The sequence below is a fragment of the Salvelinus fontinalis genome, chromosome 8 (assembly GCF_029448725.1).
Source record: "Salvelinus fontinalis isolate EN_2023a chromosome 8, ASM2944872v1, whole genome shotgun sequence".
Taxonomy (NCBI): Eukaryota; Metazoa; Chordata; class Actinopteri; order Salmoniformes; family Salmonidae; genus Salvelinus; species Salvelinus fontinalis.
Window position 1 is genome coordinate 44654587 of NC_074672.1, and position 24386 is coordinate 44678972.

General features: G+C 45.1%; 1 protein-coding gene across 1 annotated transcript in view; it reads left to right on the top strand.

Annotated features, from left to right (window-relative positions):
* The window catches only part of LOC129861312 (sodium-dependent neutral amino acid transporter SLC6A17-like), a 52024-nt gene extending 27854 nt beyond the window's left edge, over window positions 1–24170 (top strand). The window contains exons 4-12 of the mRNA XM_055932623.1: window positions 2479–2608; window positions 3669–3850; window positions 8455–8565; window positions 10526–10767; window positions 13935–14127; window positions 15786–15981; window positions 16197–16356; window positions 16686–16848; window positions 18316–24170. Of these exons, the coding sequence (XP_055788598.1) occupies window positions 2479–2608; window positions 3669–3850; window positions 8455–8565; window positions 10526–10767; window positions 13935–14127; window positions 15786–15981; window positions 16197–16356; window positions 16686–16848; window positions 18316–18690 (1752 nt within the window). The 3' untranslated portion in view covers window positions 18691–24170. The remainder of the gene's footprint in view (window positions 1–2478; window positions 2609–3668; window positions 3851–8454; window positions 8566–10525; window positions 10768–13934; window positions 14128–15785; window positions 15982–16196; window positions 16357–16685; window positions 16849–18315) is intronic.
* The last annotated feature ends 216 nt before the right edge of the window (window positions 24171–24386 follow it).

Genomic DNA, 24386 nt, shown 5'->3' on the forward strand with positions numbered 1-24386 from the left:
TGGGACAGTGAGGGTTGAGGCAGGCTGGAAGTAACCTGGGACAGCGAGGGTTGAGGCAGGATGGATGTAACCTGGGACAGCGAGGGTTGAGGCAGGCTGGAAATAACCTGGGACAGTGAGGGTTGAGGCAGGCTGGATGTAACCTGGGACAGTGAGGGTTGAGGCAGGCTGGGAGTAACCTGGGACAGTGAGGGTTGAGGCAGGCTGGAAGTAACCTGAGACAGTGAGGGTTGAGGCAGGCTGGAAGTAACCTGGGACAGTGAGGGTTGAGGCAGGCTGGAAGTAACCTGGGACAGTGAGGGTTGAGGCAGGCTGGAAGTAACCTGGGACAGTGAGAGTTGAGGCAGGCTGGGAGTAACCTGGGACAGTGAGGGTTGAGGCAGGCTGGAAGTAACCTGGGACAGTGAGGGTTGTGGCAGACTGGAAGTAACCTGGGACAGTGAGGGTTGAGGCAGGCTGGATGTGGCACCAGGAACTCCGCTCTGCTCTCGAGCTATAAATACATAGAGGCCTAGAACACACAGAGGACTTCAATTATTCAGAGAAACTTCAGCTGTGGGCTGCCTGAGTGTCTGGGAGTGAATCACACAGAAAAGCCGATTCATATGATAGCATGTCCTGTGTAGCTTTCTGTTGGTCTTTGCGTGTCGGCCAAGAAAGCCATATGTATGTGTAACCAGCTAGACTACACCACCGTTTGGTTGATGGAAACTGTGAAATGCTATGGGTTTCGCCAAAACAGAGCACTATCACATAGAAATACACCACAAAACAAAAATTGTAGTTTGAGCAATGACAGACATTTCTTGGAAGACCTAAGGATTGTTCTACCTCTCTCTGTCTCTCTCCTGTCTCTCTCCTGTCTCTCTCTGTCTCTCTCTGTCTGTCTCTCTCTCTCTCTCTCTCTCTCTCTCTCTCCTGTCTCTCTCCTCTCTCTCTCCTGTCTCTCCTCTCCTGTCTCTCCTCTCCTGTCTCTCCTCTCCTGTCTCTCTCCTCTCTCTCTCCTGTCTCTCCTCTCCTGTCTCTCTCGGTCTCTCTCTGTCTCTCTCTCTCTCTCCTGTCTCTCTCCTGTCTCTCCTCTCCTGTCTCTCTCCTGTCTCTCCTCTCCTGTCTCTCCTCTCCTGTCTCTCTCCTCTCTCTCTCCTGTCTCTCCTCTCCTGTCTCTCTCGGTCTCTCTCTGTCTCTCTCTCTCTCTCCTGTCTCTCTCCTGTCTCTCCTCTCCTGTCTCTCTCCTGTCTCTCCTCTCCTGTCTCTCTCCTGTCTCCTCTCCTGTCTCTCCTCTCCTGTCTCTCTCCTGTCTCCTCTCCTGTCTCTCCTCTCCTGTCTCTCTCTGTCTCTCTCCTGTCTCTCCTCTCCTGTCTCTCTCCTGTCTCTCTCCTGTCTCTCTCCTGTCTCTCTCTGTCTCTCTCCTGTCTCTCTCTCTGTCTCTCTCTCCTGTCTCTCTCTGTCTCTCTCCTGTCTCTCTCTCCTGTCTCTCTCCTGTCTCTCTCTGTCTCTCTCCTGTCTCTCTCCTGTCTCTCTCTTGTCTCTCTCCTGTCTCTCTCCTGTCTCTGTCTCTCTCCTGTCTCTCTCCTGTCTCTCTCTTGTCTCTCTCCTGTCTCTCTCTGTCTCTCTCTGTCTCTCTCCTGTCTCTGTCTCTCTTCTGTCTCTCTTCTGTCTCTCTCTTGTCTCTCTCTTGTCTCTCTCTTGTCTCTCTCCTGTCTCTCTCTGTCTCTCTCTGTCTCTCTCCTGTCTCTGTCTCTCTCTTGTCTCTCTCCTGTCTCTCTCTGTCTCTCTCTGTCTCTCTCCTGTCTCTGTCTCTCTTCTGTCTCTCTTCTGTCTCTCTTCTGTCTCTCTCTTGTCTCTCTCTTGTCTCTCTCTTGTCTCTCTCCTGTCTCTCTCCTGTCTCTCTCCTGTCTCTCTCTGTCTCTCTCCTGTCTCTCTCTGTCTCTCTCCTGTCTCTGTCTCTCTTCTGTCTCTCTTCTGTCTCTCTTCTGTCTCTCTCTTGTCTCTCTCTTGTCTCTCTCTGTCTCTCTCCTGTCTCTGTCTCTCTTCTGTCTCTCTTCTGTCTCTCTCTTGTCTCTCTCTTGTCTCTCTCTTGTCTCTCTCTTGTCTCTCTCTTGTCTCTCTCTTGTCTCTCTCGTGTCTCTCTCCTGTCTCTCTTCTGTCTCTCTCCTGTCTCTCCCTGTCTCTCCCTGTCTCTCTCCTGTCTCTTTCTGTCTCTTTCTGTCTCTTTCTGTCTCTCTCTTGTCTTTCTCCTGTCTCTCTCTGTCTCTCTCTGTCTCTCTCTGTCTGTCTCTCTCCTGTCTCTCTCTGTGTCTCTCTCCTGTCTCTCTCCTGTCTCTTGTCTCTCTCCTGTCTCTCTCTCTGTCTCTCTCTGTCTCTCTCCTGTCTCTCTCCTGTCTCTCTCCTGTCTGTCTCTGTCTCTCTCCTGTCTCTCTCCTGTCTCTCTCTGTCTCTCTCCTGTCTCTCTCCTTTCTCTCTCCTGTCTCTCTCCAGGTGTGTGGCTTCGTGGGCCTGTACTACAACGTGATTATCGGCTGGAGTATCTTCTACTTCTTCCAGTCCTTCCAGTACCCGCTGCCCTGGGCAGAGTGCCCCATCAGGGTGGTCAACGGCAGCCAAGCCAGTAAATTCACACAAGCAGCACAGTTTAGAACAGTACAGCAAAGGAGAACACAGCATAGCATCCTGTAGTACAACACAGCATAGCATCCTGTAGTACAACACAGCATAGCATCCTGTAGTACAACACACTACAGCATCCTGTAGTACAACACAGTACGTCATATGACATCACAGCACGTTACATGACATCACATCACGTCATATGACATCACGTCATATGTCATCACATCATGGAATATAACATCACAGCATGTCATATGACATCACAGCACATCATATAACATCACAGAACATATAACACCACAGCACAGCACGTCATATGACATCACAGCACGTCATACGACATCACAGCACGTCATATGACATCACAGCAAGTCATATGACATCACAGCACGTCATATAACATCACAGCACATCATATAACACCACAGCACAGCACATCATATGACATCACATCACGTCATATGACATCACATCACGTCATGTTAGCGTTATGTTAGCATGCTAGTCTTAGGTCCCACACTGACCTTATGTTAGCGTTATGTTAGCATGCTAGTCTTAGGTCCCACACTGGCCTTATGTTAGCGTTATGTTAGCATGCTAGTCTTAGCTCCTCCACTCACCTTATGTTAGCATGCTAGTCTAGAGCTCCCACAGCGACCTTATGTTAGCGTTATGTTAGCATGCTAGTCTAGAGCTCCCACAGCGACCTTATGTTAGCGTTATGTTAGCATGCTAGTCTAGAGCTCCCACAGCGACCTTATGTTAGCGTTATGTTAGCATGCTAGTCTAGAGCTCCCACAGCAACCTTATGTTAGCGTTATGTTAGCATGCTAGTCTAGAGCTCCCACAGCGACCTTATGTTAGCGTTATGTTAGCATGCTAGTCTAGAGCTCCCACAGCGACCTCTATGCAGATATTAACCATTGGCCGCTAAGTATACTTCACAGCTGTATAATTCTTACTTTCTCCCCCCTCTTTGCACACTCCCAAATCTCCCTCTCCCCTCCTGTCTTCCCCCGTCTCCCTTCTCACCTCCCTCCATCCGTCCCTCCCTCTAGTCATCGAGCCGGAGTGTGAAAAGTCTTCTGCCACCACCTACTTCTGGTACCGGCAGACCCTGAACATCACCAGCACCATCGAGGACAGCGGAGGCCTCAACTGGAGAATGACCCTGTCCCTGTTCGCCGCCTGGCTCATCGTCTGTCTGGCAGTGATCAAGGGTATCCAGTCATCTGGGAAGGTAACAGGCCGAGAGCTATTATATAGATCTGTGTGTGTCTGTGTGTGTGTATACACGTGTATCTGAAGGTACTGTATACAGTGCATTCGGAAAGTATTCAGACTTTTTCACGTTACGGCCTTATTATAAAATCGATTACATTTCTTTTTTTTTCTTTTTTTTTTATCCCATTTTCTCCCCAATTTTTCGTGGTATCCAATCGCTAGTAATTACTACCTTGTCTCATCGCTACAACTCCCGTACGGGCACGGGAGAGACGAAGGTCGAAAGCCATGCGTCTTCCGAAGCACAACCCAACCAGCCGTACTGCTTCTTAACACAGCGCGCCTCCAACCCTGAAGCCAGCCGCACCAATGTGTCGGAGGAAACACCGTGTACCTGGCCCCCTTGGCTGGCGCGCACTGCGCCCGGCCCGCCACAGGAGTCGCTGGAGCGCGATGAGACAAGGATATCCCTACCTGCCAAACCCTCCCTACCCCGGACGACGCTATGCCAATTGTGCGTCGCCCCACGGACCTCCCGGTCGCGGCCGGCTGCGACAGAGCCTGGGCGCGAACCCAGAGACTCTGGTGGCGCAGTTAGCACTGCGATGCAATATATCACATTTAAATATCTGAAATATCACATTTACATAGTATGTATCCAGACCCTTTACTCAGTACTTTGTTGAAGCACCTTTGGCAGCGATTACAGCACTGAGTCTTCTTGGGTATGAAGCTACAAACTTGGCACACCTGTATTTGGGGAGTTTCTCCCATTCTTCTCTGCAGATCCTCTCAAGCTCTGTCAGGTTGGATGGGGAGCGTCGCTGCACAGCTATTTTCAGCTCTCTCCAGAGATGTTTGAATGGGGTCAAGTCCGGGCTCTGGCTGGGCCACTCAAGAACATTCAGAGACTTGTCCCGAAACCACTCCTAATTTGTCTTGGCTGTGTGCTTAGGGTCATTGTCCTGTTGAAAGGTGAACCTTCGCCCCAGTCTGAGGTCCTGAGCGCTCTGAAGCAGATTTTCATCAAGAATCTCTCTGTACGTTGCTCCGTTCATTGATCCCTCAATCCTGACTAGTCTCCCAGTCCTTGCCACTGAAAAACATTCCCACAGCATGATGCTGCCAACACCATGCTTCACCGTAGGGAAAGTCCCAGGTTTCCTCCTGACCTGAGGCTTGGCATTCAGGCCAAAGAGTTCAATCTTGGTTTCATCAGACCAGAGAATGTTGTTTCTCATGGTCTGAGAGTCCTTTAGGTGCCTTTTGGCAAACTCCAAGCGTGCTGTCATGTGCCTTTTACTGAGGAGTGGCTTCCGTCTGGCCACTCTACCATAAAGGCCTGATTGAGTGCTCCAGAGACTTCCTTCTGGAAGTTTCTCCCATCTACCACAGAGGAATTCTGGTGCTTTCAGAGTGACCATTATGTTCTTGGTCACCTCCCTGACCAAGGTCCTTCTCCACTGATTGCTCAGTTTGGCTGGGTGGCCAGCTCTAGGAAGAGTCTTGGTGTTTCCAAACTTCTTCCATTTAAGAATTATTGAGACCATTGTGTTCTTGTGGACCTTCAATGCTGCAGAAATGTTTTGTCTCGGAGCTCTACGAACATCTCCTTCGACCTCATGGCTCTGTTTTTGCTGTGACATGCACTGTCAACTGTGGGACCTTATATAGACAGGTGTGTGGCTTACCTAATCATGTCCAAGCAATTGAATTTACCACAGGTAGACTCCAATCAAGTTGGAGATACATCTCAAGGATGATCAATGGAAACAGGATGTAACTGAGCTCAATTTCGAGTCTTTTAACAAAGGTTCTGATTACTGTTTTTTTTTTTTTTTATACATTTGCACACAAAAAAGAAAAAAGCTGTTTTCGCTTTGTCATTATGGGTTATTGTGTGTAGATTGATGAGGATGCTGTATGCTGTTGTAACATGATTCTATCTGTGGTAAGACAGTGGGGGAGGGGTTACATGAAAAAGAAACACTGGTGTTGTTGAATGTCAAGTTCCTGACCTGTTTTATGTTATTTTTGTATGTGTTTAGTTGGTCAGGGTGTGAGTTGGGGTGGGCATTCTATGTTTTGTGTTTCTTGTTTAGGTCACTTGTAATTAGCCTTATATGGTTCTCAATCAGGGACAGGTGTTTGACGTTTTCCTCTGATTGAGAACCATATAAAGGTTGGCTGTTCACACTGTTTGTTTGTGGGTGATTGTCTTCCGTGTCTGTGTCTGCGCACCACACGGGACTGTTTCGGTTTGTTTGTTCGTTAGTTAGTTGTAGTCTGTACCTGTTCGTGAGTTCTTCATGTTATATGTAAGTTCTCATGTTTTAGGTCAGTCTACGTCGTTTGTTGTTTTGTAATTTTCCAAGTGTTTTTCGTGTTCGTCGTTGTCTTTCAATAAATTCATTATGTATTCACAACCCGCTGCATTTTGGTACTCCGATCCTTCTCTCCTCTCCTCGTCCGAGGAGGAGGAAGATCTAGACACCCGTTACATTGAAATTGTTCTCGAAGGCTCAAGAGATCCATTCAGTTGTTATTACAGATTATTAAGTGTGCTGGAGTTTCACTTTTTCAAATACAGATATTTTCCTATGGATTTTCTGTGTACTGTACAGTAGGAAGAGATTCACAACCCGTCATGTATAAGTATATTCATTTTCATGAGCATTTTTATACTGGCTGAAATGTGACATAGCCTATGGTGAGAAAGGCTAAAATGTTAAAGTGTTACTAAGTGTTACTAATGTTACTATCTTTGTATTATCTTGTGTTAAACAATTCTATCGTTGTATTATCTTGTGTTAAACAATACTATCTTTGTATTATCTTGTGTTAAACAATTCTATCGTTGTATTATCTTGTGTTAAACAATACTATCTTTGTATTATCTTGTGTTAAAGAATTCTATCGTTGTATTATCTTGTGTTAAACATACTATCTTTGTATTATCTTGTGTTAAACATACTATCTTTGTATTATCTTTTGTCAAACAATTCTATCTTTGTATTATCTTGTGTTATGGGAAGGAAGTATGCAAAATGAATGAGCTTAGTCTGAAGAGTCTAGGAAGCACAGTGTGGTTCGATAATATGTTGGCCAATAACTCCATGGCTACATCCCAAATGGCGACCTATTCCCTATATAGTGCACTACTTTTAACCAGAGCCCTATGGTAGCGTATTCCCTATATAGTGCACTACTTTTAACCAGAGCCTTGGTCAAAGTTGAGAATAGGGTGCCGTTTGGGATTCAGCCTAACAAGGTGCTTTCATCTCAGTCCAAACAATGAGTCATGATCACAAAGCAACAATCCAACCCACATTTTGGAATAGAGAAATATATAACAAGATCTGACAGTTTGTCTGGATTCCAAATAGCACCTTATTTCCTGTACACTGAGTATGCCAAACATTATTAACACCCGTGTTGACTCCAATGCTTCCCACAGTCGTGTCAAGTTGGCTGGATGTCCTTGGGGTGGTGGACCATTCTTGATACACACGGGAAACTGTTGAGCGTGAAAAACCCAGCAGCGCTGCAGTTCTTGACACAAACCGGTGTTCCTGTCACCTACTACCATACCCCATTCAAAGCCACTTAAATATTTTGTGTTGCCCAATCACCTCTGAATGGCACACGTAACACAATCATTTACATTTACATTTAAGTCATTTAGCAGACGCTCTTATCCAGAGCGACTTACAAATTGGATAGCATTGAGATTTTCACAGCTTTTTCACAATCCATGTCTCAATTGTCTCAAGGATTAAAAATCCTTCTTTAACCTGTCTCCTCCCCTTCATCTACACTGATTTGAAGGGGATTTAACAAGTGACATCAATAAGGGATCATAGCTTTCACCTGGATTCACCTGGTCAGTCTCATGGAAAGAGCAGGGGCCATGGTCTAAAGTAATGCCCTGTATAAGGATACAGCCTTTTAACATGGGGCTATTACTCAACTATAAATTACCAAAGTTATGATAGATTGCCATAGAGTTTATGTTAATTACCCAAATTATTGAAGATGTCCGGTAACTTTAGTAAACTACGTGTGTGTGTGTGTGTGTGTGTGTGTGTGTGTGTGTGTGTGTGTGTGTGTGTGTGTGTGTGTGTGTGTGTGTGTGTGTGTGTGTGTGTGTGTGTGTGTGTGTGTGTGTGTGTGAGTCTGTGTGTCAGTCTGTGTGTGTGTGTTTGTGCGTTCATGCCTCTGTATGCACGTGTGTATGCATGTCTCTGTCTGTTCGAAGATTCACACTGAGGCAGTGTGGTAGTGTCCATGGTAACGGTGTGGTGGTGTCCATGGTAACAGTGTGGCTGTGTCCATGGTAACAGTGTGTTGGTGTCCATGGTAACAGTGTGATGTGTGTACAGTCCTCTGTCTGTCGCCCCTCTCAGGTGATATACTTTATGACTATGTGTGTGTGCGTGTGCGTGTGTGTGTGTGTGTGCGTGTGTGTGTGTGTGTGTGTGTGTGTGTGTGTGTGTGTGTGTGTGTGTGTGTGTGTGTGTGTGTGTGTGTGTGTGTGTGTGTGTGTGTGTGTGTGTGTGTGTGTGTGTGTGTGTGTGTGTGTGTGTGTGTGTGTGTGTGGTGTATTTCTTCTCCTATCAGGTGATGTACTTCAGCTCTCTCTTCCCCTACGTGGTGTTGATCTGTTTCCTCGTCAGAGGCCTGATGCTCAAAGGATCTGTTGACGGTATCGCTCACATGTTCACCCCAAAGGTAAACACACACACACACACCAAATGTACACACACATACACCAAAGATAAACACATACCATCCTTTATCTGTGGTGCTGAGAATTACAGCTCCACAGATTCAACTCACCTGCATGTTGTGTATCCAAGGTACAACACAGCCATCCGATATCAACACAGCCATCCGATATCAACACAGCCATCCGATATCAACACAGCAATCCGACATCCAACACAGCCATCCATCATCCAACACAGCCATCCGATATCAACACAGCCATCCGACATCCAACACAGCAATCCGACATCCAACACAGCCATACGACATCCAACACAGCAATCCGACATCCAACACAGCAATCCGACATCTACAATCCGACATCTACAATCCGACATCTACAATCCGACATCCAACACAGCCATCCATCATCCAACACAGCCATCCGATATCAACACAGCCATCCGACATCCAACACAGCAATCCGACATCCAACACAGCCATCCGACATCCAACACAGCAATCCGACATCCAACACAGCCATCCGACATCCAACATCAAGTACAGCCATCCGATATCCAACACAGCCATCCGATATCCAACACAGCCATCCGATATCCAACACAGCCATCCGACATCCAACACAGCCATCCGATATCCAACACAGCCATCCGATATCCAACACAGCCATCCGCCATCCAGTACAGCCATCCGATATCCAACACAGCCATCCGATATCCAACACAGCCATCCGATATCCAACACAGCCATCGAACTCCAACACAGCCATCCAGCACTATCTCCGACTCCCTCTCAAACACAGATTAGAGAGTGGCTTTCATCATATTCAGACTAGAGAGTGGCTGTCATCACACTCAGACTAGAGAGTGGCTGTCATCACACTCAGACTAGAGAGTGGCTGTCATCACACTCAGATTAGAGAGTGGCTGTCATCACACCCAGACTAGAGAGAATTGGTGCAGAGCATCACATTCTGAGAGGAGAGAAAGGTTTCCTGATATGGCAGTTTCTGTTTGTCTGTCTGGACTCAATTCTATTTAGGGAAACTCACGTCTCAGGGCACTGTCTGTTTGTCTGTCTGGACTGGATTCTATGTAGGGAAACTCTAGTCTCAGGGCACTGTCTGTTTGTCTGTCTGGACTGGATTCTATGTAGGGAAACTCTAATCTCAGGGCCCTGTCTGTTTGTCTGTCTGGACTGGATTCTATGTGGGGAAACTCTAGTCTCAGGGCACTGTCTGTTTGTCTGTCTGGACTGGATTCTATGTGGGGAAACTCTAGTCTCAGGGCACTGTCTGTTTGTCTGTCTGGACTGGATTCTATGTAGGGAAACTCTAGTCTCAGGGCCCTGTCTGTTTGTCTGTCTGGACTGGATTCTATGTAGGGAAACTCTAGTCTCAGGGCCGTGTTTGTCTGTCTGGACTGGATTCTATGTGGGGAAACTCTAGTCTCAGGGCACTGTCTGTTTGTCTGTCTGGACTGGATTCTATGTGGGGAAACTCTAGTCTCAGGGCACTGTCTGTTTGTCTGTCTGGACTGGATTCTATGTAGGGAAACTCTATTCTCAGGGCACTGTCTGTTTGTCTGTCTGGACTGGATTCTATGTAGGGAAACTCTAGTCTCAGGGCCGTGTTTGTCCAGCAGTCTTTTGTTCCTCATTCTTGCATCCCATTCTTTGGGAACGTTGATCCTCACCCTTAGATAGTTAGATAGAGGAGTGTTTTAGTGAAACATTTTCTTTGAAGGACACAACCATAATTCATGTATTCAATGCCTCTGTACTGGATGTCTGGATCCTTAGAGTGACGGCAGACTAAAAGTGTGGAATTGTGGTTGTTGTCTCCCTCCAATGGCTGATTTAGGTACTCGCACTAGATAATGTCTTTCTCCTCTTGGTAAGTGCAAAAGGATAGGCCATGATTGTGTGGAGCATTACATAGTTGACCTCTGACCTCTAACCCCAGTTGGAGAAGATGCTGGAGCCCCAGGTATGGAGGGAGGCAGCCACCCAGGTGTTCTTCGCTCTGGGCCTTGGGTTCGGAGGGGTCATAGCCTTCTCCAGCTACAACAAGCGGGACAACAACTGTCACTTTGACGCAGCGCTGGTCTCCATCATCAACTTCATCACCTCCATCCTGGCTACGCTGGTGGTGTTTGCCGTGCTGGGGTTCAAGGCCAACATCATGAACGAGAAATGTGTTGTGGAGTGAGTATATCTTATCCCAGAACTGTTTGTGCTGTCTTCTGGAGTCGTTCCTCTTGAATCCTGACTTAATATGATCAGTTTTTTTGGCAGGGTTGGGGAGTAATGGATTACATGTAATCTGTTACATGTAAGGGATTACCAAAACAAAACGGTAACTGTAATCCGTTACGTTACCAGCTAAAATATCCTAATCAGATTACAGATACTTTTGAAAAACTAGATGATTACTTCGAGGATTACTTTTAAATTCAGAAAGGATATTTGGGGAAAAAAAATCTTTGATACTTCTCTGTTTTCTCAATGACATTCAAATCAGCATTGAAAAAAGGAACAAGTTTAATTTTGTTCCACTTGAGCGAGTCTGACCACAAGTCAGAGACCACTATGATGACACACCAAATGATGACCACCAATCAGAGACCACTATGATGACAGAGACCATTATGATGTCAGAGACCACTATGATGACACAACAAATGGTTTTGATGGATCGCGGGAAAAGAGCAGGAGTAGGCTTTTGTAGGCTACAGTCCGAGCTATGTCTTCCAATCGTACGACTGCTGTCGGCATTCAAATATGATCCAACTTGAATAAACGCTTGGAGGTAAGGATGACAGCAGTGGTGTAGTCTACGGCGATACGGATATCACTTATTATTGATATGTACATAGCGCATTGATATGAATCACACTGCTGCTCTCTCATTTAGCTATTTGCGCTTTACGGATTGTGGTTGTTGTGGACGGCGGTTCACAAATCTAAATGTGTATTTGAACTCAATAATGGTTTGAATTCAATACGTTTAAGCTGCCTATCGATAATTGTTTTTGAAACCAGTAGACAGCCAGTGAAAAATGCTCTCTTGCGGCAGCTGCATAGTGCAGATCCTGTGGGATAAAAGTGGGGCTTTTATTGCTCAATCTAATTCATGCTGATAAAAAGGCCTAATAGACACATGCTCAAACTTGTACACTTTTGATAAACTTAAAGGGGCAATCTGTAGTTGCTACATCCATTTTTTGACTTATAAATTATATATATATATATATATATACAGTTGAAATCGGAAGTTTACATACACCTTAGTCAAATGCATTTAAAGTCAGTTTTTGTCACGATCGTCTTGACTTGGAAGAGAGGACACACGCAGCATGTGAAAAAAACATTCTCTTTTATTAGAGAGACGAACGAAACAAAACAACAAACTGACGACCGTGAAGCTATATAAACAAATGGTGCTGACACTGACCACTACACAATGACATAGACAATTACCCACTATCACCTAAAGCCTATGGCTGCCTTAAATATGGCTCCCAATCAGAGACAACAATAAACAGCTGTCTCTGATTGAGAACCAAACCAGGCAACCATAGACTTTCCTAAACCTCTACACTGAACACAACCCCATACACTATACAAAACCCCTAAACAATACACACACCCTAAACTAGACAAAACACACAAACATCCCATGTCACACCCTGACCTAACTAAACTAATAAAGAAAATCAATATAACAGAGGCCAGGGTGTGACAGTTTTTCACAATTCCTGACATTTAATCCTAGTAGAAATTCCCTGTCTTAGGTCAGTTAGGATCACCACTTTATTTTAAGAATGTGAAATGTCAGAATAATATTAGAGAGAATTATTTATTTCAGCTTTTATTTCTTTCGTCACATTCCCAGTGGGTCAGAAATTTACATACACTCAATTAGTATTTAGTAGCATTGCCTTTAAATTGTTTAACTTGGGTCAAACGTTTCAGGTAGCCTTCCACAAGCTTCCCACAATAAATTGGGTGAATTTTGGCCCATTCCTCCTGACAGAGCTGGTGTAACTGAGTCAGTTTTGTAGGCCTCCTTGCTCGCACACGCTTTTTCAGTTCTGCCCACAAATTTTCTATAGGATTGAAGTCAGGGCTTTGTGATGGCCACACCAATACCTTGACTTTGTTGTCAACGTTGGAAGTATGGTGGGGTCATTGTCCATTTGGAAGACCCATTTGCGACCAAGCTTTAACTTCCTGACTGATGTCTTGAGATGTTGCTTCAATATATCCACATAATTTTCCTACCTCATGATGCCATCTATTTTGTGAAGTGCACCAGTCCCTCCTGCAGCAAAGCACCCCCACAACATGATGCTGCCACCCCCGTGCTTCACGGTTGGGATGGGGTTCTTTTGATTTTCCCATGATCTCAAGCAAAGAGGCACTGAGTTTGAAGGTAGCCCTTGAAATACATCCACAGGTACACCTCTAATTGACTCAAATGATGTCAATTAGCCTATCAGAAGCTTCTAAAGCCATAATATTATTTTCTGGAATTTTGCAAGCTTTTTAAAGCCACAGTCAACTTAGTGTATGTAAACTTCTGACCCACTGGAATTGTGATACAGTGAATTATAAGTGAGATAATCTGTCTGTAAACAATTGCTGGTAAAATTACATGTGTCATGCACGAAGTAGATGTCCTAACCGACTTGCCAAAACAATAGTTTATTAACAAGAAATTTGTGGAGTGGTTGAAAAACGAGTTTTAATGACTCCAACCTAAGTGTATGTACACTTCCGACTTCAGCTGTGTTTATATACACTACCGGTCAAAGGTTTTAGAACACCTACTCATTCAAGGGTTTTTTTCTTTATTTGGACTATTTTCTACATTGTAGAATAATAGTGAAGACATCAAAACTATGAAATAACACATATGGAATCATGTAGTAACCAAAAAAGTGTTAAACAAATTTAAATATATTTTATATTTGAGATTCTTCCAAGTAGCCACCCGTTGCCTTAATGACAGCTTTGCACACTCTTGGCATTCTCTCAACCAGCTTCATGGGGTAGTCACCTGGAATGCATTTCAATTAACAGGTGTGCCTTGTTAAAAGTTAATTTGTGGAATTTCTTTCCTTAATGTGTTTAAGCAAATCAGTTGTGTCGTGACAAGGTAGGGGCGGTAAGGTAGGGGCGGTATTTTGTCAAGCTCAAATAGCTTAACCAACCTCATATTGTCGTTGTAAAATAGAGTCAATCTCTTTCAGCACTATCCCTACCCACTCTGTCTTTCCTACCCGTTACTATGAATGCAGCTATATTAAATCACTATCTCACAATTAACAATAACCCTTTCCTCCTCTCCCCTCTCCTCCTTTCTACAGGAATGCGGAGAAGATCCTAGGTTACCTGAACACAGGTGTGTTGAGCCATGATCTGATCCCTCCCCACGTCAACTTCTCTCACCTGTCAGCTGTGGACTATCAGGAGATGTATGGAGTAATCAAGACTGTCAAGGAGGACAGCTTCAGTCAGCTTGGACTGGACCCCTGTTTACTGGAGGACGAACTCAACAAGGTATGTTGGGTCTGGACCCCTGTATACTGGAGGTAAAATTCAAGTAGGTATGTTGGGTCTGGACCCCTGTATACTGGAGGTAAAACTCAACAAGGTATGTTGGGTCTGGACCCCTGTATACTGGAGGTAAAACTCAACAAGGTATGTTGGGTCTGGACCCCTGTATACTGGAGGTAAAACTCAACAAGGTATGTTGTGTCTGGACCCCTGTATACTGGAGGTAAAACTCAACAAGGTATGTTGGGTCTGGACCCCTATATACTGGAGGTAAAACTCAACAAGGTATGTTGGGTCTGGACCCCTGTATACTGGAGGTAAAACTCAACAAGGTATGTTGGGTCTGGACCCCTATATACTGGAGGTAAAACTCAACAAGGTATGTTGGGTCTGGACCCCTGTATACTGGAGGTAAAACTCAACAAGGTATGTTGGGTCTGGACCCCTATATACTGGAGGTAAAACTCAACAAGGTATGTTGGGTCTGGACCCCTGTATACTGGAGGTAAAACTCAACAAGGTATGTTGGGTCTGGACCCCTGTATACTGGACGACGAACTCAACAAGGTATGTTGTGTCTGGACCCCGTATACTGTAGGACGAACTCAACAAGGTATGTTGGGACTGGACCCCTGTATACTGGAGGTAAAACTCAAGTAGGTATGTTGTGTCTGGACCCCGTATACTGGAGGACGAACTCAACAAGGTATGTTGGGTCTGGACCCCTGTATACTGGAGGTAAAACTCAACAAGGTATGTTGGGTCTGGACCCCTGTATACTGGAGGTAAAACTCAACAAGGTATGTTGTGTCTGGACCCCGTATACTGGAGGTAAAACTCAACAAGGTATGTTTGGTCTGGACCCCTGTATACTGGAGGTAAAACTCAACAAGGTATGTTGGGTCTGGACCCCGTATACTGGAGGTAAAACTCAACAAGGTATGTTGGGTCTGGACCCCTGTATACTGGAGGTAAAACTCAACAAGGTATGTTGGGTCTGGACCCCTGTATACTGGAGGTAAAACTCAACAAGGTATGTTGGGTCTGGACCCCTGTATACTGGAGGTAAAACTCAACAAGGTATGTTGGGTCTGGACCCCTATATACTGGAGGTAAAACTCAACAAGGTATGTTGGGGTCTGGACCCCTATATACTGGAGGTAAAACTCAACAAGGTATGTTGGGTCTGGACCCCTATATACTGGAGGTAAAACTCAACAAGGTATGTTGGGTCTGGACCCCTGTATACTGGAGGTAAAACTCACAAGGTATGTTGGGTCTGGACCCCTGTATACTGGACGACGAACTCAACAAGGTATGTTGGGGTTGGACCCCTATATACTGGACGACGAAATCAACAATGCATGTTGGTCTGATTTGGTTTAGAGGTGAAAATCTTATTTTTTTTTTTTTAACATTTTCACACCAAAAAAGGCAACTTTTTGTGGCCTTTCATGTTAATCCATAGTCCTGATTTTTCCAGTACTGCTTTCGGTCTCTGAAACTAGCCTATAAAGTAGAGATTTCATACTCTTATGAACACCCAAAGCACTTCCAACATCATCTACAACCACTTTTAGATTGAAAACAGGCGTCTCATTATGTGAAGTGAAATATAGGGAAGATAAAACATCTCTTTCCCTCCCTCTCTCTTTCTCTAGGCAGTGCAGGGAACAGGCCTGGCCTTCATCGCCTTCACTGAGGCCATGACCCACTTCCCTGCCTCTCCCTTCTGGTCTGTCATGTTCTTCTTCATGCTGATTAACCTGGGGCTGGGGTCCATGATCGGCACCATGACAGGGATCACCACACCTGTACTGGACGCCTTCCCCAAGATACGCAAGGAGTTCCTCTGTGGTAAGTCTTCTATTGGTTGGTTGATTGATTTATTGTTTATCAGTCAGAAGTCAAAGGTCAGCCAATGGCTGTTGAAAGAGACTATATGTTGTATGCCTTACTTAGTCCTCCTCTCTCAGTGGGCAGTTGCATCGTAGTCTTCTTCTGTGGTTTGTATGTATGATCATGAATGTTTCCCCCTCCTCTTCCTCCTCTACCTCCTCCTTCCTTCTCAGTTGGTTGTTGCATTGTGGCGTTCTTCTGTGGCCTGCTGTTCGTCCAGCGCTCAGGGAACTACTTTGTGACCATGTTTGATGACTACTCAGCTGGCCTGCCTCTCACTGTGGTGGTTATACTGGAGAATATATCTGTGGCCTGGATCTACGGCACCAAGAGGTACTGGATGCATAACATGACACAAGGAACGTACATGTTACTTTACAGCAGTGCCTAGGAGAAATGGCTTTGTAAATTTGATTGTGTTCAAAATTCGCTTTTGTTCATCCTCACCTTAATCTCCTTCCTTCCTTCCGTCCTTCCTTTTGTCCTTCCTTCCGTCCTTCCTTCCCTTCCCTTCCCTCTCTCTCTCTCTCTCTCTCTCTCTCTCTCTCTCTCTCTCTCTCTCTCTCTCTCTCTCTCCTTCCCTCCCTCTCTCCTCCCCTCCCTCTCTCTCTCTCCTTCCCTCTCTCTCTCTCTCCTTCCCTCTCTCTCTCTCTCTCTCTCAGGTTCATGCAGGATCTAGAGGACATGTTGGGTTTCAGACCCTACTCTTTCTATTTCTATATGTGGAAGTACGTGTCTCCTGCCTGTCTCACCGTGCTCATCATTGCCACTGTGATAGAGATGGCCGTCAGTCCTGCTGGGTACAACGCCTGGGTGGAGGAACTGGTCAGTGAATCTGTACCTCTGTTACACCAGTTTAGCTCAAACAAATTTGTACTAATCCATCCATTTCACCTAACTGGCGCCTCCCTCTTAGTCCAGTGACTAGAAAGTGACAATCTTTTTCATGGTCCTTCGAGCCCGGATGGGTTTTGTACAGCATGGTTCTCCTTGAAGCATCTTTGTATTCACACATGCATTTACTTTCCCTTTTAAATGATCTTCTCGTGTTCAATGGTTGACTCACCCTCATCTTCCTCGCCACGGACTGCTTCACTTTATATACAGTGTCTTTAGAAGTATTCATACCCTTTGAATGGCACCCGATTGGTAGATGTATAACAACCACAACAAAAAACTTTCTAACTCAGTTGCCAGAGAGTAAGAATAACACTATTCCAAAACATGCACCCTGTTTGCAACAAGGCACTAAAAAAATAATATTGCAAAGAAAATGAACTTTTTAGTCCTGAATACAATCTGTTATGCTTGGGGCAAATCCAACACAGCAACATCACTGAGTACCACTCATTCATAGTTTCAAGCATGGTGGTGGCTGCATCATGTTATGGGTATGCTTGTCATCAGCAAGAACTAGGGAGTAAAAATCCCAAATAAAAAATTACAGAATAAAGCTAAGCACAGGCAAAATCCTAGAGGAAAACCTGATTCAGTCTGCTTTCAAATTCACCTTTCAACCTAAAACACAATGACAAATCTACACTGGAGTTGGTTACCAAGATGACATTCAAATCAAATGTTATTGGTCGCATACACATGGTTAGCAGATGTTAATGCGAGTGTAGCGAAATGCTTGTGCTTCTAGTTCCGACCGTGCAGTAATATTTAACAAGTAATCTAACATTGAATGTTCCTGAGTGGCCTAGTTACTATTTTGACTTAAATCGTCTTTCAAATCTATGCCAAGTCTTGAAAATGTCTTTCTAGCAATGATGAACAACCAACTTGACAGAGCTTGAAGATTTTTATTAAGAATAATGGACAAATGTTGTACAATCCAGGTGTGAAGGGCTCTTAGAGACTTACCCAGAAAGACTCACAGCTGTAATCGCTGCCAAAGGGGATTCTAACATGTATTGACTCAGTGGGGTGAATACTTATCCAATTTGTCTTCCACTTTAACATTGCAGAGTATTTTTTATAGATTTTTTTACCAAAAATTACAATTAAATCCATTTGAATCCCACTTTATAACACAACAAAATGTGGAAAACGTCAAAGGGTGTGAATCATTTCTGAAGGAACTGTATATTCCATCTATGTTTTGTATTTACTGTGCAATCAGTTTATCGTGTGTTTGTACGTCATATACAATTCTTTCTTGTGTTTTGATGCAGTTGGGACATTAAAAGCTTTTCTGAATCTGTATCTCAATGTTTCTTCACTCTCCTCCTCGCCCCTCTTCTTCGTCCTCCCTCTCCTCTCTCCTCCCTCTCGTTCTCCCTCTGCTAGGCGTCGGAGAAGTTCCTCTCCTACCCTCCGTGGGCTCTGGGTGTGGCCTACTCCCTCATCATCGCCGCCATGCTTCCTCTCCCCTGCGTCTTCATCGCCCGCCACTTCAACCTGCTCTCTGACGGCTCCAACAAGCTGTCCGTCTCCTACCGTAAAGGTATGACCAAGGACCTCTCTGGTCTAGAGGAGGAGAACGAGTCCCGCTTCATCCTCAGTAAAGGCACCCCCAGCCCCAGCCCCTCGCCCATGCCTTCTCACCGCCCCTACCTGGGGCCCGGCGGAGCCCAGGAGATGACCAACACGGCTGGATATGGTACCGGGACACCGACCAAGACGGGTTATCAGAATATTCATTCGCCAGAGTCCGAACTATGATCGATCTGACTGACTGAAGCACAAGAAACCCTTTCTATCAAACCCAACACAACCCCTCAAGAGAGAGAGAAAGAAAGAGCCCCCTCTCTACTGTTCACCTAGCTGTAAAGCAAAGCCCCACCTCTCTCTGCTGTTCACCTAGCTGTAAAGCAAAGCCCCACCTCTCTCTGCTGTTCACCTAGCTGTAAAGCAAAGCCCCCCCTCTCTCTGCTGTTCACCTAGCTGTAAAGCAAAGCCCCCCCTCTCTCTGCTGTTCACCTAGCTGTAAAGCAAAGCCCCCCCTCTCTCTAATGTTCACCTAGCTGTAAAGCAAAGCCCCACCTCTCTCTGCTGTTCACCTAGCTGTAAAGCAAAGCCCCCCTCTCTCTGCTGTTCACCTAGCTGTAAAAAGCCCCCCCTCTCTCTGCTGTTCACCTAGCTGTAAAGCAAAGCCCCACCTCTCTCTGCTGTTCACCTAGCTGTAAAAAGCCCCCCCTCTCTCTGCTGTTCGCCTAGCTGTTAAGCAAAGCCCCCCCTCTCTCTGCTGTTCGCCTAGCTGTAAAGCAAAGCCCCCCCCCCCTCTCTAATGTTCACCTAGCTGTAAAGCAAAGCCCCACCTCTCTCTGCTGTTCAACTAGCTGTAAAGCAAAGCCCCCCCCCTCTCTAATGTTCACCTAGCTGTAAAGCAAAGCCCCCCCCCCCTCTCTACTGTTCACCTAGCTATAAAGCAAAGCCCCCCCCCTCTCTAATGTTCACATATCTGTAAAGCACAGCCCCCTCTACTGTTCACATATCTGTAAAGCACAGCCCCCCTCTCTACTGTTCACATATCTGTAAAGCACAGCCCCCCCCTCTACTGTTCACATATCTGTAAAGCACAGCCCCCTCTCTACTGTTCACATATCTGTAAAGCACAGCCCCCTCTCTACTGTTCACATATCTGTAAAGCACAGCCCCCCCTCTACTGTTCACATATCTGTAAAGCAAAGCCCCCCCCCCTCCTCTCTACTGTTCACATATCTGTAAAGCACAGACCCCTCTCTACTGTTCACATATCTGTAAAGCACAGCCCCCTCTCTCCCCATAACATAGAACATCTCTGAGCCTTAACACACATTCATTCAATTCTAAAACAACCTTCCCCACATCGCCCCTAATCCAAACAAAACCAAGGCCCTAAGCAGAGCCACTACCAATGTTGATGGCAGTCCTCGTCCTACATCACTCAGAGGCACAAACGAAGAAGGAGGGCCCCCATTTGAATTCAGCCTTAGAAGGCAGGCAGACAGGCAGACAGGCAGGGGGTGATTCATCTGAACGCAGATAAGCCAAGCAGCTAGCGTTTGATCATCAGGCAGCGTGTGTGTGTGTGTGTGTGTGTGTGTGTGTGTGTGTGTGTGTGTGTGTGTGTGTGTGTGTGTGTGTGTGTGTGTGTGTGTGTGTGTGTGTGTGTGTGTGTGTGTGTGTGTGTGTGTTTGTCGTAGTGCTCCCCAGCCAGTCCAGGTGACCCCTAGTGTTATAAATAGAACTGTGATACCCAGGTTGGCAACCAGCCCCGGCAACACAGTGCCATGGTGATGAATCTTCTTGTGATGTCATGAAGGCAAACACACACACACACACACACACACACACACAAGAGGGCATACACACACACACACACACAAGAGGGCACGTTGTTGCGCTTTGTCAACCAGCTGTTACCAAGCCGGGTTGTGTTCATTAGGGAAAACATTTTTAAAAGCACAGTGAAACCAGCTGTTATCAAGCCGGGTTGTGTTCATTTGGGAGGAAAACGTTTAGAAGCAGAGTGAAAACAACTGTTAAAAAAAACAAATGAAACAGGGAGGTACAGCCTGAATGTGTACTAAGGTACTACCTGAAAATTTGAGCACAGATTGTAGTTTTCCATTGCAAAATGTGTGACCTATTGAACAGTACCCAGGTGTGCTGCAAGCCATTATATATGTTGATTTCTGTTGACCGTTGTTCTGAAATGGATCAATGGGAAATGTAGGGTTAATTGTGATTGTACATTCCTCTAATCCTGATCTTCGATAAGCACTCTGATCAATCAATGGCACTAATAACATATTTATTTATATGAATTGTCAAGTAAAAAAAGAAAAAAGCCTTTTTATTTAAATGGTTGAGATATTTCTACAATAGTGTGTAATAATAATTATGTGGATAATGTAGTCTATAATACTGTAGTGTACAAAACTAGTTTTTTGTTGTTGCAATAGAAGACTTGAACCACAGGGTAGCGCTGTTGGTCACCAGAGGAGTACCTGATATTATCTGTGTGTTTCCTGCCTCTTCATGAAGACAGTGATGACACACACAGAGCACACAGTGGCTCGTTCTAAAAAATTCATCCTCTCCTTCATCGCACTGATCTGCGAGAACTGACCAGGTTAAATATTTTCCAAACAGTGCAGATGAAGGAGAGGGGCAAATTATGAGAGGGAGGATTTTTAAGAGATTGAGAATGAGATACATCCAAGCTGTTACTGGCAGCCAGCCCAGAGATGCTTTGATTCTAATGTTGATGCAGCCTATGGTCAACCTGTTGATGGATTATAATGTTGATACAGCCTATGGTCAACCTGTTGATGGATTATAATGTTGATGCAGCCTATGGTCAACCTGTTGACGGATTATAATGTTGATACAGCCTATGGTCAACCTGTTGATGGATTATAATGTTGATGCAGCCTATGGTCAACCTGTTGATGGATTATAATGTTGATACAGGCTATGGTCAACCTGTTGATGGATTATAATGTTGATACAGGCTATGGTCAACCTGTTGATGGATTATAATGTTGATCCGGGCTATGGTCAACCTGTTGATGGATTATAATGTTGATACAGCCTATGGTCAACCTGTTGATGGATTATAATGTTGATACAGCCTATGATCAACCTGTTGATGGATTATAATGTTGATACAGCCTATGGTCAACCTGTTGATGGATTATAATGTTGATACAGCCTATGGTCAACCTGTTTATGGATTATAATGTTGATACAGGCTATGGTCAACCTGTTGATGGATTATAATGTTGATACAGGCTATGGTCAACCTGTTGATGGATTATAATGTTGATGCAGCCTATGGTCAACCTGTTGATGGATTATAATGTTGATACAGGCTATGGTCAACCTGTTGATGGATTATAATGTTGATGCAGCCTATGGTCAACCTGTTGATGGATTATAATGTTGATGCAGCCTATGGTCAACCTGTTGATGGATTATAATGTTGATACAGCCTATGGTCAACCTGTGGATGGATTATAATGTTGATACAGGCTATGGTCAACCTGTTGATGGATTATAATGTTGATGCAGCCTATGGTCAACCAGTTGATGGATTATAATGTTGATACAGGCTATGGTCAACCTGTTGAGGGATTATAATGTTGATACAGGCTAGGGTCAACCTGTTGACAGATTATAATGTTGATACAGGCTATGGTCAACCTGTTGATGGATTATAATGTTGATACAGCCTATGGTCAACCTGTTGACGGATTATAATGTTGATACAGGCTATGGTCAACCTGTTGATGGATTATAATGTTGATACAGGCTATGGTCAACCTGTTGATGGATTATAATGTTGATGCAGCCTATGGTCACCCTGTTGATGGATTATAATGTTGATACAGGCTATGGTCAACCTGTTGATGGATTATAATGTTGATGCAGCCTATGGTCAACCTGTTGATGGATTATAATGTTGATACAGCCTATGGTCAACCTGTTGATGGATTATAATGTTGATGCAGCCTATGGTCAACCTGTTGATGGATTATAATGTTGATACAGGCTATGGTCAACCTGTTGATGGATTATAATGTTGATACAGGCTATGGTCAACCTGTTGATGGATTATAATGTTGATACAGGCTATGGTCAACCTGTTGATGGATTATAATGTTGATACAGGCTATGGTCAACCTGTTGATGGATTATAATGTTGATACAGGCTATGGTCAACCTGTTGATGGATTATAATGTTGATACAGGCTATGGTCAACCTGTTGATGGTACCTGAACAGCATATCTGTGTCTGTCTGCTAAGCCTTTTTTAAGTCGTCTTTATGGAGACATTCTATAGTGTTGTTATGTAGTTTATAGTCCCAGCCACGTCAGCATTTTATAGCAGGTAGAGACCCTGGAGTTGAACATCAATGACTTTATAGCAGGTAGAGACCCTGGAGTTGAACATCAGAGACTTTATAGCAGGTAGAGACCCTGGAGTTGAACATCAATGGCTTTATAGCAGGTAGAGACCCTGGAGTTGAACATCAGAGACTGTATAGCAGGTAGAGACCCTGGAGTTGAACATTAGTGACTTTATAGCAGGTAGAGATCCTGGAGTTGAACATCAATGGCTTTATAGCAGGTAGAGACCCTGGAGTTGAACATCAATGACTGTATAGCAGGTAGAGACCCTGGAGTTGAACATCAGTGACTTTATAGCAGGTAGAGACCCTGGAGTTGAACATCAGTGACTTTATAGCAGGTAGAGACCCTGGAGTTGAACATCAGAGACTTTATAGCAGGTAGAGACCCTGGAGTTGAACATTAGTGACTTTATAGCAGGTAGAGACCCTGGAGTTGAACATCAGAGACTTTATAGCAGGTAGAGACCCTGGAGTTGAACATCAGAGACTTTATAGCAGGTAGAGACCCTGGCGTTGAACATCAATGACTTTATAGCAGGTAGAGACCCTGGAGTTGAACATCAGTGACTTTATAGCAGGTAGAGACCCTGGAGTTGAACATCAGTGACTTTATAGCAGGTAGAGACCCTGGAGTTGAACATCAGAGACTTTATAGCAGGTAGAGACCCTGGAGTTGAACATCAGTGACTTTATAGCAGGTAGAGACCCTGGAGTTGAACATCAGAGACTTTATAGCAGGTAGAGACCCTGGAGTTGAACATCAATGGCTTTATAGCAGGTAGAGACCCTGGAGTTGAACATCAGAGACTTTATAGCAGGTAGAGACCCTGGAGTTGAACATCAGAGACTTTATAGCAGGTAGAGACCCTGGAGTTGAACATCAGAGACTTTATAGCAGGTAGAGACCCTGGAGTTGAACATCAGAGACTGATTGAACAGAAAACCACTGACAGAGCATGTCTCGTCTGTCTGCAGCAGTAGTCACAACAGGGCTGTCATTAAATTTGTTTTTGATTTATTTTATACTATTAGAAGTGATAGACCTGTAATGATGGCCGCACAATACAGAATACACAGCACACAAATAGCACAGGAGCTAAAGTGCAGGCACAAACAGAGAAGCCCTCTAGATTGTGGATCACAGCCACATGTTGCTCGGGACTGCTTGTGGATCACAGTCACAGGATGCTAGGGACCGCTTGTAGATCACAGCCACAGGTAAATTATGGATTACCAATTAGAGAGCTAGAATCACTTGAACTATTATTGATGGAGGGAGAGGGAGAGGTGGAGGGGGAGAGGGAGAGGGTGAGGTGGAGGGAGAGGGGGAGGGTGAGGGGAGAGGTGGAGGGGGAGGTGGAGGGAGAGGGGGAGGGGGAGAGGGAGAGGGTGAGGTGGAGAGAGAGGGTGAGGTGGAGGGAGAGGGGGAGGTGGAGGGAGAGGTGGAGGGGGAGAGGGAGAGGGTGAGGTGGAGGGAGAGGGGGAGGTGGAGGGGAGAGGGAGAGGGTGAGGTGGAGG